At 35.3% G+C, this 13324-nt stretch overlaps 2 protein-coding genes across 2 annotated transcripts in view; one reads left to right on the top strand and one right to left on the bottom strand.

Annotated features, from left to right (window-relative positions):
* Positions 1 to 5652, top strand: part of LOC145688033 (G-patch domain and KOW motifs-containing protein-like) — a gene marked incomplete in the record, with an annotated part of 51165 nt that extends 45513 nt beyond the window's left edge. The window contains 2 exon segments of the mRNA XM_081761721.1: positions 1412 to 1567; positions 4620 to 5652. Of these exon segments, the coding sequence (XP_081617847.1) occupies positions 1412 to 1567; positions 4620 to 4739 (276 nt within the window).
* A 139-nt stretch (positions 5653 to 5791) lies between these two features.
* The window catches only part of LOC145687195 (uncharacterized), a 579982-nt gene continuing 572449 nt past the window's right edge, over positions 5792 to 13324 (bottom strand). Inside the window, exons 10-11 of the mRNA XM_081760660.1 lie at positions 12700 to 12949; positions 5792 to 6977 (exon numbers count right to left, since the gene is read on the bottom strand). Coding sequence (XP_081616786.1) covers positions 6053 to 6977; positions 12700 to 12949 — 1175 coding nt within the window. The 3' untranslated portion in view covers positions 5792 to 6052. The remainder of the gene's footprint in view (positions 6978 to 12699; positions 12950 to 13324) is intronic.

Genomic DNA, 13324 nt, shown 5'->3' with positions numbered 1-13324 from the left:
GTAGATTTTTAGTAGTTTCCTTTTAAGGAAAGGTTTGTAGTGTCATTGATTCAAATTTTAAAAAATGTTTGTGCTTTTGTAATTATCTCAGATGATGATTTTGTTTCTTCTTCAATGCAATGCTTTTTCGTATATACTACAAAAGTAAAGGGAATGTATGTATGTCTGGACATTACTTATTGTTCCATGTTACAGTTAAACATCTTTACAGCGAATTTGATCAAGCACCATCAAAATTAGTTATGCACGATTCCCATATTTTTTTTTTTTTTTTATGATATTCTGTTTGGAGAGCTCCTCTTGGTAAATACATGTTTTAAGCCAATTCTGAAACTAGGCATGTGTTGAGAAACTAAATTGAAGAAACTAATTAAAATCGCATTAATGTTACGTTTGAGTCCAAGTTTTCAAGTATATTTGGGGAGGGGTGTTTCAGCAAAAAGGAACTGGGTATTTTGGATTGAGGAATATTCTAACAACTTTGCGTATTATACTTCCAAGTATTTTAAGAGAATTTCAAAGTATAAAAGTAGTTACTGTATAGTTTCGATGCTTTATGAGTTGAAACATCCGCTGCATTGGTTTTCTTCTGCACAAATGGTGGTGTACAGGGCTTGGAGGAATAGAGCCAAAATACAGACAACTGATGGTGTCGCTTGTGTCTTAGTTGGTTAAAGCAATAGCCCATGAGTCCATAAGTGAGAAATCTAGATTTAAGCCTTTGCGAGTCTGTCATCCAGGTTTTTCTTCTAAATTACATTATTGATGAGTTATAAAAAGATGGTATCAAAGAATCGAGTACAACTAATATTTGTACTTCATTTAATTAGCATCATGTTTCGCCTTGTACATTTGCTATCTGCTATTGGTAGTAATACAATCGCCAGCAAAAGTCTATGTGCCCTTTACAGGCTTTCCAATAACTTCGAAATCCGCGAAATGATCTGAATAAATATTTTATGTAATTTAAGGAGGTAAACTTTTTTTTTTTTTTTTTTCAAATTACTCAAATTTGACTCAGTTTACTTGGTATTACGAAGTGTTTGAAAGAGGGCATTTTATAGGAGAATTTACAGATCATGTAAAATTTGTATGTTAAAAACATGATTTCGTCTATCCGTACCTTGAAGTAATGCAATATAATGAGATGAAGTAACCAGGAAACTGCAGGTCGCCGAGCCTTGTGAAGTGGTCTGCACTCCAGCCTCCTTTGAGATGAGATAGTGTGGTGAAGAGGAGCTTGTTCTATGGATGGGGCTTGCTCATCCGCCATCTGTACTGGACTCAAATTCCGACATGGTATGAAGCCCTCGTAAATATTAGGTTTGCATGGATAATCAAACTTTTGTTCTATTTTTTTTCCTGAGTTCGCTTAATCTAAGTTTCTTTTTCCTTCTTTCCTCCGTTTTAGCTCATCATCAGAAATGTGACTTCCACAGGAGAGTGCACATGTAAAGATGAAAGCGGTCACACTGTAGAAGGTTTACATGAAGAATGTTTTGAGACTGTGGTACCGAAGAACGAGGGCAGTCCAGTTATGATTGTTGGAGGGCGCTACAAGGGAGAGGTATGCAGAACATGATAACTTTTCTTGTATCGGCTTGTATAGAATCTTTGTTTATATATTTTATCTATCATTATGCAAATTGATAAATAGTTTAATATTTAGGTAGGAAAATTGTCTGAGAACGTCAACCTGTCATTTAACATTTTCATTCAAACCACGTCACTGTAAGTTATTATATTTGTAAGAGATAATTCAACCATAAATCCTCATCAGCAGTGTAGAATATTATTAAAATTTGCGCTGTAAGAAAGATACTGTTTATATCTTATTTCATCCCAGTATCGAAGGCACTTCAATGCATACAGATCTGCTTTAGTCAAGCTTTAGAACTCTCCACTCGGGAGGAACAACTCTCAGAAATTCATTTAAAACGTCATATTATTCATTAGCTTCATGCATTTGCATATATATATCCACTGTTGGCAGAATATACGAACGATCTTATGAATTTGGCGAATTCTGATCAGTTTTAGGACATAAGCTCCCTTTACTTTACTGGAGAGTCCCATCCTCCTCGCAATACTGGATCGGCGGCTCTCCAGATATCTATCCTTCCATCCGGAAATTGAAAACTTATTATATGTTTATATAGGATTAGATTCTTTCAGTGGTTTGGAAGTTCATTAATTCCATGTGTAGTTAGTTGCACTATTCTGTGGTATGGGAAAATGGAAATAATAGAAAAATAAGAAAAGAAAGTAGTAAGCCAAAAAGTTCAAATTTTAGCTAAATATTATGCTTTGTACTGTAAGAAAGTTTTTTTTTTTAAATTTTAATTTAATTTTATTTTTTATATATATAATCGTCTGCATAATTAGATATTCCCTTATACAATTTGTTTCGTTAGTAATTTCGTGATAAGTGGATTGTTTTAAATACTTTCCATTAATTTACGTAAAATCGTGTTCGCTGTAAATAAAACATTGTATCTAGTTGTTCCTTTTTTTTTTTTTTTTTTTTTTAAATATGTTTTCTGTAGAATTATTGTGTAAGAGAAAATCTAATTCTGCAGGCCTGTACATAAACTCTGTGCTATCATTCGACCCCTTTCCCCCTCCTACCTATCACTCACGTCGAATTTGACGTACTTACCTGAAAAGTTAGAATAAATAAGTTTCTCACAATCTTCTAAATTAAGAAACGTGATAACTAAGGCTCGGAGTTTTGGTACTCCGCAGTTTGGAATTTGATGAGGGGTTGCTGAAACAATGTTTCCTGGTTAGTTTATGGCTTTTGGGGTTCCAAATTTGAAATTTATGTCCACCAAATTCCACCAGAAACAACCTTCTCTACCCAATCAAGAAAATCTCACCAAGTACGCACCGAAGTTTTTTTCATTTGCTATCCGTATACGTATATTATAACGATGTAGCTTGTCGGTAATAGAGTGTTTATTTCTGGTGTGTGGGATCCCTGGTTCGATCCCAGGCCAAGTAAGTTTGTGGCAGATAACATCGTATGTGACTGTGGTTTTCTCAGGGTACTCTCGTTTCCTCCCACGTTCTCATTCCATGATTCTCTTGTGTTAATCATCCGTCTCCCTTAGACTAAAGGTCATAAACATGGGACCTTACGCTGAAAGATTTCATTACGGTGGATACTTGATAGAAATACATTGTAGTGAACTTGCATACTTGAGAACATTTTAAGCGAGTTCAGAAGGATAAAAAGATACATAACTGTACAGAGTTATACACACACTTTTAAAACACTATAGAGCACAGAATATCTAAATCATTCCAAATTGGTTCACGGAGTCAAAAACACAGCAGCTTAATTTGCATATCAATGAAATTGAAGGTACGAATCATTTGATTTCACTTTGGCTCTGAATCATTCATATATATGCAGAAAAATACCTTCAATTTCAATAAATTACGTACATTCATGTTTCCTGGGTTTGTAATGCATGAGAAAAGATCTAGATTGTTTGGGATATGTGGAAACGTCACCATGAAGTTCACGATTTGTTGCATTTTCCCTTCTAAATTTATTTATTTATTATTATTATTATTGTTTAAACTTCATGTACACATTTAGTTCAAACAAGCCAATCCTAAGTGTAACTACCTTGAAATTGTAATATTTGTAGATAATGAAGGTGTTTACTTGGGTATGTGTGAACACAATTTCAATTCAATGCTGGAACTCGAGAGAGTATAACTGACAGCACTTCATCATTCTCGCTGACGGTACCTCTTGAAGACATATTAGTCATTAAGAAAGTTATAATCGTTAGTTTACACCCCTTCTGGCATACCCATACATCAAATTTCTTGCATATCAGTCGTTCATGATGGTTAGCGTAAATCAGTCTTTGTCTTATAGACCAAAGTTATTTACCTTCTAGATATCGTTAATATTTTACGTGAATGTAGACGCTCAGTGGTAGAGCGCTTACCTCTGGTGCGTGGTGGACAACATCGTGTCCGTGGGTTTTCTCGGAGTGCTCCCACATTCTCATTCCACCAATTTTTCCATTATCATTCTCTTGCCTGTGTCATCTGTCTCGTTTAGCCTAAAGAACATAATCATCGGACGTTAAACTGAAAGATTGCATTGGGCTGCGGTGGCTTAGTGGTAGAGCGTTCACGTCTGGTTCATGGGGTCCCTGGTTCGATCCCAGCTCGTGCAAAGTAAACTTTGTGGTGGAGAAACACTGTTTGCGTGGGTTTCCTCGGGGTTCTCCCGTTTCCTCCCACTTTCTTCATTCCACCATTTCATTCATTTCCCATCATCACAGTCTCCTTTAGCCTAGCTGACATAACCGTGGGACCAAAAGCTCAAACATTTTTTTTTTTTTTTTTGGAAGATTTCATTTTCGAATGTACGTGCATTCAGAACTACGAAAAACTTAAAAATGTACTTAAAGGCGATGCCCACTAGAAGTACTTGACACATTGCTACTTCTAAGCCTGTTGCAGGGCGTCTCTTAGTGTCGAATCTATATGTGGGTAGTAGTGGAGAGATAATTACCATTTATATTTTGTGTATATCTGTGTGAACGCAAAATCCATTCTGTGTCTATATGTGCATCTGTTTCTAACTTCAGCTGGGCAGACTTCTACATCAAGATCGATCCAAGCAAGTGGCAACTGTTGAGATGTTAAATTCCAAGATCCATAAACTTTACTTTGACAATATTTGTGACTATGTTGGTGCATTGAAATGATGAAGAGTTGGAGATGAATTGTATGACTGTATATTTATAAATTTTGTTTTTGCCGACACACAAGAATCATCAAATACAGATATGTAATATTGACGGAAGCGAGAAATCAAATCGACACAAATTGCATAATGAAGGATTATTTTTTTTAAAATCGTGTTTTAATTATTATTATGAAATAATACTAATATGAATTTGAACACTACAATTTTGTAGTAAAATTAAAGTGTAAAGAACACTTTCTAATTTTTACAACTGCTTAGCTGTTTTGTTAAAGATCACACATGTAATACAACGCTGTTTCTGCACGAGATAATTTTATCAAAATAAATCATAACTGCGCATATACGGTAGAAATATATTGATTATTTGATGAATAAATTATGTTTGATGCTGTTAAACTGCGATTTAATTGCATAATTTGTTGATATCAATATCGTTGCAGTTTATTAAATATACATTTTTTATTTTAAATGCTTATCAAATCTGGGGATTTTATGAAATAACTAAGAGAAAAAAGAAACAAATTTTGATTTAGTAGCTTTTTTGTTTGTAAAATAAATTATGGAATTAAAGACCCGTTTTGCTGAACTTTAGGTACTGACAGAAAATTTTTTGGGTATATAACACGCAAAAGTGGAAATGTTTTGTTGAATTTTTTCTTAAAAGTTAAGTTCTGAAATGAGAAGTTTCCACACTAATTTTCTTCATTGTACACTATTATTTAACCTTTTATGTTATTTAAATGTCCTAATTTATTCACTAGAAATTATGAAATGTTTTCAAGTAAATTACCCAACAAAGGCTCAATATGCGTCCATGAACTGAACTCCAAATCACAAGTGTAAAAATAAAGAAAAACCTGTTAAATTTTTGTCATTGTATGGTTTTGTTAATAAATTACGATATTTTGTTAGATGGTCTTATTTTTCTTGTTAATGATATCCTGCTATGTTGTACTAGTGTATTTATGTACTTCATATAAAAGGCATTTCTTTTATAAACAGGTTAGTTGTATAATTGTATTTAACACCAAGTAAAGGTGGAAATTGGTTGTCTGGTTAAATTAGATCTACGAAATATTGTAAAACTTGTAGCGTAACTTGTTTTATTGATTAGTTTATTTCAAGTTCGAATATGTACACTTCATAACAATGATAAATTGACAGCGCTTTTCGTTACGAAAATCATGTTAAGAAACAAATTACTTTGTCACATACATCACAATATTAGTAGATATTTCGTTCTTTTTAGATTATGTGAGCAAAATACATATCAGTCAATTAGGTACAAAAAAAGGAGTGGCCTCAGTCTTTTCAAACTGTATGGAATGTTGAGTAATCACCATTACACACTACAGTTTCCTGCACAGGATCTTGATTCACCTCCATTGGTTTCACTTTCGCTGGAGTTTGTTGAGATTTGCTTTTGGATCTTGGATCACAGTTTGGGACTACCTCCATGGCTTCCACGGGTGTCCTTGTATTTACGGCTAAATGTTTCGGATAATCATCTTCACTTTTATGTACATCCACTTGATTGCAACCATTGATATTCTGACTAGAAATGATAGCGTCAGTGTCGGTATCTTCAATACCTTGGTTGTCTGCCCTGTATTTTTTCTTTTTCGTCTTGTCCACTTGGGCATATAAAGCTAAAATTTCTGGTGGCACATTTCCGCCCGAGGCATCTCCTTGGGTATTTGGTGACGATGATGGAAACAACTTCAACACAGCTGGAAGTGGGTTCGATTTACTACTTGGAGTAATGGGTTTCGAGTTGAATTTGGTTCCATCGTACGCAGACTGAGCGGCGATTTGCTGAAAATGTCTCACTGTTTCATATTCTGGGTCTAAAGTCTCTGCGTCGGAGTGGCTTTTAATGGATTCATAACCAGGGTCGTCGGAACGCTTGCTCTTTTCCGAGTGCCCGTCTCCATGGCGTATTTTCGCGTACATTTCGTCCTCAGTGTCGGTGGCTGCAGTCGAGTTGTAACTACTCACACTAGGGAAGGATTGCAGGGCGTTGTATCGAGTAGAATCTTGAGTTCTTCCGAGAAAGGAAATCACCTGACATACGTTTTTGTCGGGAGAATTTTGAGGAGTTGGTTGTTGCGTGGTTATAGTTGGGATGGCGGACGCATTGGCTTCAGTATAGTTCCCAGTTTTGCCATTGCTCACTATGAGATCGTTTGTAGAAGACTGCGGTGTTGCATGGGATGGCTTCTTAGAAGCGTGGAATCTGCAACGAAAAAATAACATTTTACTTGCTTCAAATGTTATGGCATTGTTGTATCTATTGCTATCAAAAAATCATATTAATATTATTCAAAGTAACATCGTTTACTCTTTAGACAAAATGTTATAGCATCATCCAGTTCAAGGCCAAAGGATCTAAATTGTATCAGATAAGATATTATATTATTTTAAAAATTTCATCGAGCTGATATTGGTGAGTGATCAGATCATACATGTTCTGAAAGGTGATAGAAGTTTGCATTTGCGTCCTAATTACTTCCTATGTTTCTTTTCTTTATTATTTATTGAAAAACCAAACATTTTTGCATGCTGTATACTGTTCGGTGGTAGCCAATGAATGAGAAATAAATGTTTTGTGAGCTTTGTTAAGATTCAACGTTTATGGTAAGAAGTATGGATTATGGCCCTATTAATAATTTATTTCAAATTCAATAGTAATGTACTCTTTAAAAGAGTCACATTTTTATATACAGGGTGAATCTTTTTGTAACTTGAGACAACCATGTAATTTGTAAACTAATAAGTAAGAAGTGACATTTTGTACAAAGCAAATATCTGCAAGGGAAAATCGTATGACGTACTCTACTCGTTCTAGATCAAAGGATAGAAAGTCACTTAAACAAGAATAGCTCCTGTGTGAACTTCTTTTTAACAAAACTACAACCGTGTTTTTTCATTAATTGGAAAGTAGAAAACCCTCTTCTAGCGGAATATTTCTAATACATATCGATATTTATCATGGTAGAAGGTAAACTTAACGAAGATACCTAGTTACTCAGTGGCATTACTTACTTCAGTCACAATACAGTAGCTTCCACTTAATAGGACTAGCTGCTTACTAGGACCAAAGTATCTAGGTACATGGTCCTATGAACACTGTATTGTTTTCAAGATTTGTTTTAATATACAAGGTGAGCTTTTAACCCTTCAGTTTACACCCCTTCTGGCATACCCATACATGAAATTTCTTGCATATCAGTCGTTCAGGATGGTTAGCGTAAATCAGTCTTTGTCTTATAGACCAAAGTTATTTACCTTCTAGATATCGTTAATATTTTACGTGAATGTAGACGCTCAGTGGTAGAGCGCTTACCTCTGGTGCGTGGTGGACAACATCGTGTCCGTGGGTTTTCTCGGAGTGCTCCCACATTCTCATTCCACCAATTTTTCCATTATCATTCTCTTGCCTGTGTCATCTGTCTCGTTTAGCCTAAAGAACATAATCATCGGACGTTAAACTGAAAGATTGCATTGGGCTGCGGTGGCTTAGTGGTAGAGCGTTCACGTCTGGTTCATGGGGTCCCTGGTTCGATCCCAGCTCGTGCAAAGTAAACTTTGTGGTGGAGAAACACTGTTTGCGTGGGTTTCCTCGGGGTTCATCCGTTTCCTCCCACTTTCTTCATTCACCACTTTCACTCGTCTCTCATCATCACCGTCTCCTTTACCATAACCGTCGGACGTAAAACTCAAAGATTTCATTTCATTTTTTAGAAAATTACAGCAAAGCTTATATTGTAGCATATCAATGTGTCATCATATAGTTTCAATTACTTTGTGATATGGTGTGAGTATTCAAAAAATGTACCAAATGCTCTAATTTAATAATAAACAATGATCACTGAATTAAACACATTATTTGTGCAGCCATACATTCAACTTATGGCCTTTACTAAACTTGGTGTAATCTGTCAGCTTAATGTGACTATGATCATATATCTTCTGTAAATGAGTAACCAATTCTCTTGACGTTCTCTAGAAAATTATAAACCTCCCTTTACATCGTCGGGAAATCCATGTACAAGCGTATCTGCATGTTTTTAATTTTACAGGAAAGCGATTTGAAATTGTTCGTATAATGTTATACCTTACTACTCATTTCATTTTTAACACTTTTGCGAAAGTTTGTACCAAGAAAGCTTTGACAGTGTTTCTGAAGAAATTATTAAAGGTATAACGTTATACGAAGAGTTTCAAATCGATTTCCTGTAAAATTAAAAACATGCAGATACGCCTATGCGTGGATTTACCGATGATATATTAAAATAATACGAATTTTAGCTTTTGATGCAATTGAGAAACTAGTAAATCGGCCACAGCAAGAGGCCTACACATTAAAATAATTTTGCAGATAAATAATTTTTCGATATCTAAGATACGTGTGACTTAAGTGCAAAACGATGTATCATGTTCTTTTTTAAATCCCTCTGTACAGCTGTAATTGATATTTTCTTCGTCGAAACAAACGTCATTCGTAACTCATAATTCTATACAAGTGCACTTTTGCCATATCAGTGCAGTTGAAATGGTAAAGCGTTTGCTGCGCCAATTGTGCCTCTAGTGGTTAGTTTAGTAACTCTATGGTCTTAATTCATTCTTGCAAAGAAATAAATTATTTTATATAATTTATGTATAACTACACTAGCAGCGTTCACCCCGCTTCGCTGCGGTCACCCCGGAACGCAATAAACTTTGTTACTTAGATAATTTTTACTTTTTCGCTTTCAAGTGATATGATAAAAACCATAGAAGATTGCACTAATGTTAACATTATATCGCCTGTCATTTATGTTAACCCGCCCCGCTTCGCTGCGGTCACCCCAACCCGCCCCGCTTCGCTGCGGTCATCCCGGAACGCAATAAACTTTGTTACTTAGATAATTTTTACTTTTTCGCTTTCAAGTGATTTATAGCGCCTGTCAGTTATGTTAACCCGCCGAGTCACAGGGTCATGCGGGTTGCATATAAATACGTTTATTTTTATACCTATGATGAACTAATAACAAAGGATTTGTACGTATGGACACCTGAATGGTCAATTATCTCAAGACACTGGTAATTGAAAATTAAAGTGATATGATAAAAACCATCTAGGGTCCACATCCTAACAACCCCCCAAAAATGAAAGAAATCGGTTCAGCCGTATTAGCGTGATGAGCGGACAAAGGATTTTTTGTACGTATTGACACCTGATTGGTCAATTATCTCAAGACACTGGTAATTGAAAATTAAAGTGATATGATAAAAACCATCTAGGGTCCAAATCCTAACAACCCCCCAAAAATGAAAGAAATCGGTTCAGCCGTATTAGCGTGATGAGCGGACAAAGGATTTTGTGCGTTCTCTTTTATATATATAGATAATAATTTTAGTATTATGAAACTGTTACCGTTCGAATTTACTACTTTGATACTGATAGCAGCGTTGTGGCAACTGCTGTACTGTCGCAGTTTTGTGTGATGGTGGCAAATTTCAGAAGCAAATGAATGAAACAAGGACAAATCCTAAACAGCAGAAGTCTTAAAATTTAGGGCTTGTGCTCATATTTTAAGAACTTGTGTCGTTTAACCCTTTTAGGATTTATGGTATATTTATATATCATGGCGTAGTATCGTATTTGACCGCTTACTTACGTTCTACAACAGGTATTTAAGCCATTTTTTCTTATTGGTCAAGTCAAGGATGGACCAAAGGACACCCTAGATGCGTTTTGGAACCGAATGGTAAACTCGGTTGCGCCAAGTGGGGGCGGAGGTGTGTGCCTTTTTTTTCCTTAAGGCAAATTTCAAAAACTTTTCACGCCTTTATTTTTCAAGATATCAAATTGAAACTTTGCATGCAGATTGTGTATACGTTTGGGTATATCTCATTTTGTTTTCGAGATTCGTACGTGAAACCGGGGCCGGGCCCGAGGGGCGCAAATGTTCCGAGGGGGTAATTTTTTCAGAAAAATTTCCGGTTTTCCCGATTTTTCAGGCTCATGTGTATGATACGGACATGTGAGTAGTACCGTTGGAAAGGGTTCGTTATACTGAAGAAAATGACGCTTGAATCATGGCTCTAGGTCAAATAGTAATGACGCAGTACTTTTTTAACTATATATATATAATATACAGTGTGCCGAAAAAGTCCCGGAAGGGTCCAATATCTGGCGAAGTATAAAGATCAGCACAACCCCACTAAACACAACCCCCTATCCCCACCCCTTTCGGGGGTACGGGTGGTAACTTTAAAATTTTAAATGGAAATCCGAATTTTTTATTGCACATTTCGATTCTCCAGAAAAAGTGACAGTGATTTGACCCAAAATTGAAAACAGTGCCTTCACGGATCGCACTTGAATCGACACACACACACAAAAAAAGGAACGCAAAATGTTATGAAAATGTGGTATCTCGGCATCGTACTCTGGCCATGCGGTTAGCGTACTGGATTGTAGGGCAAGAGCTCGTGAGTTCGATTCCCGCGCAGAGTAACATTTTTTATGTGATTTTTTACACCCAAATAATGAATTCATACATTTCAACTTCGATAAAAAAAATAATGTATTTGTCCATATTTGCAAGAAAATACAAATGGCGACAAAAATCGTTTATTTTTGTTGTAAGTAACCCTATTACTAAGAACTACTTCATAAAGCTAGTTTGCAAAACAATAATCGAAATTTGTATTCTATGTAACCTCAAAAAAGTATTAATTGAAGTTAAAACATATGGAATTTATTTGGGGCAATAAAAGAAAAAAAGATTGCCTTGAACGCGGATCGAAGTCACAACCTGTAATTCCGTAAGCCAGTACACTAACTGTACGGCCACAGAGCACGGGACTGAGAGTTCACATTTTCATAACGTTTTGCTTCACCACCTTTTATTGTGTGTCGATTTAAGCGCCATCTGCGAAGACACTGTTTTCAATTGTGGATCAAATTACTGTCACTTTTTCTGAAGAATCCAAAAATGCAATAAGAAATAGAGGTTCCCATTTAAAATGTTAAAGTTACTCCCCGTACCCCCGAAGGGGGTGGGGATAGGGGGTTGCGTTTGGTTTCATTTGATAGATTTTTAAAACCAATTTAACACGTGTATTTTTTTTTGCTTATCTTTATACTTCGCGAGATATTGGACCGTTCCGGGACTTTTTCTGTACCCTGTATATATATATATATATATATATATATATATATATATATATATATATATATATATATATATATATATATATATATATATATATATATATATGGGTCACCCTTCAGACTTTCAAAAATTTCTCAAGATCTTACTTTTCAAGATACAAGATTGAAATTCTGCACACGTATTATGTACATAACAATGTGTTTTTCTTTTTTTAAAATTCAGATCCCTACGCAAACCCAGTCCCGGGTCAGAGAGGGCGCAAAAATTTCGAAAAAAAAATTGCTAATGTTTTCCCATTTCTGGTGCATAATACGGACAAGCGAGTTGTAACGTTGAAAAGAATCCTTTTTTTTTTTTTTTTTTTTTTAATAAGGATGTATGAACCATGATTTTACGATAAATAGTAAGGAAGCAGTAGCTGTTTCAATTAAAATCTAAAATTTATCTCAAAAAGTGGAAATCCTAAAAGGGTTAAAACTCATGAACGTTACCCATGGAAAGGGTTGAAAACAAGAAACGACAGGAAACAAATAATGAGGGAAAGAAAGAGAGATTAAAGACTAATGCTTTATTTCCTGAAAAGTAAAACTGTATATTTCATTTTACTTATATAGCAGTTATTTTCCACCAAGACTTACAGTTAGGGTAAGATACCCGGACTTGTCACCAGGTATTTCTTTTCATAATTTGGTAACATTTCTCGTTTCGTTATGGTCTTGCTAACGAAATAGAAATGAAGAATACTTCTGGACGCGATGTCTTAAAATTTCGAGTGATTTAAATGATACGAACCTTCTAGCAAGGACAATCCCAAGAACTATAAAGATGATCAGCAACAGGAAACAGAAAACTACAATTGCAATCAGTCCAGGTGTTCCGACAGTGTCTTCACTGGAGTCCTCTTGGGTGTTCCTGTTGTGATGATTCCATCCACTGCCTAACAGCTTCACGGGGAGATTACGTTTGCCATCTCGTACGCATGTGATATTCACTTCATCCCAGTTTCCCGTCTCCAGACACGTCGTGAATGTTCTTGATGAACCTTAAAGAACATATTAGTTAGTTAGTTTTATGCAAGTTTAAATTTCACCTAAAAAGTAATGGTTTAATAGTTGTCAATGAAAAAAATGAAAAAGAATAACACGATTAAAACAAACTGAGATAACGTTCATTAATCAATAACATTTTATACTTTTCAAACATTAATATCACAATTTTGAGCTCGTGGTCTGATATATAATCTTTCTAGTGTTTTTGAGTTACCAAAATAAGATAAGTATATCTAGCAAAGCGTGGATGTCCACATGATGTCTACGAGATTTGCAATGGAACTCAACAGTGACATATTGCCAGTAGATTTGGATAAATTATACGGTATATTAGACATTAAATTGACATTTTTATTTGGACAGCCATG

Source organism: Thermobia domestica, chromosome 6, assembly GCF_964235325.1.
Source record: "Thermobia domestica chromosome 6, izTheDome1.hap1.1, whole genome shotgun sequence".
NCBI classification, from domain to species: domain Eukaryota; kingdom Metazoa; phylum Arthropoda; class Insecta; order Zygentoma; family Lepismatidae; genus Thermobia; species Thermobia domestica.
The sequence above is the reverse complement of the archived record's forward strand: the minus strand, read 5'-3'. Positions and strand labels throughout refer to the sequence as shown.